This window comes from Penaeus vannamei, chromosome 19, assembly GCF_042767895.1.
Source record: "Penaeus vannamei isolate JL-2024 chromosome 19, ASM4276789v1, whole genome shotgun sequence".
Taxonomy (NCBI): domain Eukaryota; kingdom Metazoa; phylum Arthropoda; class Malacostraca; order Decapoda; family Penaeidae; genus Penaeus; species Penaeus vannamei.
In genome coordinates, this window is record NC_091567.1 from 15,216,347 (window position 1) to 15,218,761 (window position 2,415).

At 41.9% G+C, this 2,415-nt stretch overlaps 1 protein-coding gene across 1 annotated transcript in view; it reads left to right on the plus strand.

Moving 5' to 3' along the window:
- LOC138864925 (uncharacterized) overlaps nt 1-2,031 on the plus strand; it is a 2,611-nt gene extending 580 nt beyond the window's left edge. The window contains exons 2-6 of the mRNA XM_070133569.1: nt 1-50; nt 449-616; nt 973-1,134; nt 1,408-1,644; nt 1,779-2,031. The exon at nt 1-50 is cut by the window's left edge and continues 152 nt beyond it. Coding sequence (XP_069989670.1) covers nt 1-50; nt 449-616; nt 973-1,134; nt 1,408-1,644; nt 1,779-1,901 — 740 coding nt within the window. The 3' untranslated portion in view covers nt 1,902-2,031. The remainder of the gene's footprint in view (nt 51-448; nt 617-972; nt 1,135-1,407; nt 1,645-1,778) is intronic.
- Nucleotides 2,032-2,415: the final 384 nt, after the last annotated feature.

The following is a 2,415-nucleotide window of genomic DNA, read 5'->3' on the forward strand; positions in this document are numbered from 1 at the left end:
GCGTCCATGGAACCTATGTGGACACGTGCAACGAGTGTCAGTGTGCCACAGTAAGGAGCGTGCGCGTTGTGTGTGTTTGTGTGTGTGGGGGGGGGGGGGTAATATATGTGCTTGTGTAACTGTGAGTGATTAAATATGTGTGTGCGAGTGAATAAAGTCTGTTTATGTTTCTGTGCAGTCTGATGAACTTCTTTGTCGCATAGCTGGTTAGTATTCAGAGGTTTGATCATGCGAAGATTTAGTCGCTATGTTTCCCTCGCAAAAAGCTTGATTTTACTTTTTCTGTTAATGAGATTGATTCCGAGTTCGCTGTTTCGCAAATTCAACAACAATATGTCAAAATGAATACTTAAAAAGGTCAAATGAGAAGACAGAAAGTACTGCCATCTTCCGCTACACAGAAATTGTTTTTGTTATTGTTGTTATCTTTACCTTTATTCTTTTACAGAAACCGAACGAGAACTACCCCCTCTCCCCTAGTCCAACTGCGGCCTCTGCAGGGCCTGTGGGATGCGGCCGCAGGAAGGGCCAAGGATGCGCAAAGAGCATCGTCAGCGGCATGGTCTGCGCCCACGGAACTTATGTGGACACGTGCAACGAGTGCCAGAGTGCCAAGGTGAGGGGGGGGGGGTGCCTGTGTGTTTCGATAACGGGAGGATAATATATAATGATAAATAGAATTAGTTGAAAATTCAAACAGTTAAGAATGATGTTGATTCATGAATGAAAAATGAACGTTCATGGAATCTACATTTCTTCTCTTAGGCGACATATTGATATCTAGAAGCGTAAATAAATAAAATACAATGATATGCCTTAAAACCATTCTTCTCTTCTGCTTGCCACACCGCAAATTCAACAACAATATGTCAAAATTAATACTTAAAAAGGTCAAATGAGAAGACAGGAAGTACTCCCATCTCCCGCTACACAGAAATTGTTTTTGTTATCTTTATTCTTGTTCTTTTACAGAAACCGAACTACCCCCTCTCCCCTAGTCCACCTGCGGCCTCTGCAGGGCCTGTGGGATGCGGCCGCAGGAAGGGCCAAGGATGCGCAAAGAGCATCGTCAGCGGCATGGTCTGCGCCCACGGAACTTATGTGGACACGTGCAACGAGTGCCAGAGTGCCAAGGTGAGGGGGGGGTGTGCCTGTGTGTTTCGATAACGGGAGGATAATATATAATGATAAATAGAATTAGTTGAAAATTCAAACAGTTAAGAATGATTCATGAATAAAAAATGAGCGTTCATGGAATCTACATTTTTTCTCTTAAGCAACATATTGATATCTAGAAGCGTAAATAAATAAAATATAACGATATGCCGTAAAACCATTCTTCTCTTCAGATTGCTACACCGCCCCTCACTCCCGCCGGTTATCATTAGCATTATTATTAATTTACAGAAACCGAACGCAGACTTTTCCCTCTCCCGTACTGGGCAGATTCTTGGGTATCTTTTGCAAGGACCCGGTTCCTCGCAGCCTCTGATGGCCGCGAGTCCCCTTCCTCCTGCAGCCTCCGAAGGGCCTGTAGGATGCGGCGGGACGATAGGCCAAGGATGCGAGCAGAGCATCGTCGGCGGGATGAACTGCGCCTACGGAACATACATGGATATGTGCAACAGGTGCCACTGTGCCAAGGTGAGTAGTGTGTGTTTATGGTGTGCTCAGGCAAATAACTACAAGCCGCCAATTATAAAATAATAATAAAAACGATAATGACAGACACGAAGATTTGCAGAAAAGATCACGAAATCTTTTTTTCTTTCTTACAGGGGCCGAACGAGATCTGCGGAGGAGCATGGGGAGAACACGGCTTATGCACCGCAAACCTTTTCTGCTTCGTCGAAAACGTGATTCTCTTAGTTGGTAGATGCAGACTCTACATCTATGGCTAAATGCGGTTCTACAGTATTTAGTCCGGAAGAATACGTTTCCGGTCACGTCGATGTATTTCGAAGTTAGCAGTATTGCTGTCAAGTATTACCTCTCTTTTATGTGGAGATATCTGTATATAATATTAAAATATTCAAAAAGCATTTACAATTTACAATTTCCTTGTTGCATTCACATAATTGTTTACATTATCTGTCGATGAAATATCTAATAGAGTCATTTCTTTAGACAAGATAAGCTAGCACAAAACTCGCGACTGGAGGTCGATTTGTTTTCTTTATATTTAACGTAATCGTGATAAGTTCATGGTCAGCAACATGGCACGGAATGACATCGGAATGGAGAATGGTATCTGATCTCTTAGTTATTAAATGTAATAGAGAAGTGTTTTTTGTAATTCGTGTAGGTTTATCTATTATTTGTTCTAATTTATTTTTCTTGATTATCTTAGCTAACTTAGCATTAGATCTTGTTAAATCATCATTTAGGTCACCTAAGATGAAAAGTGGTTTCTTA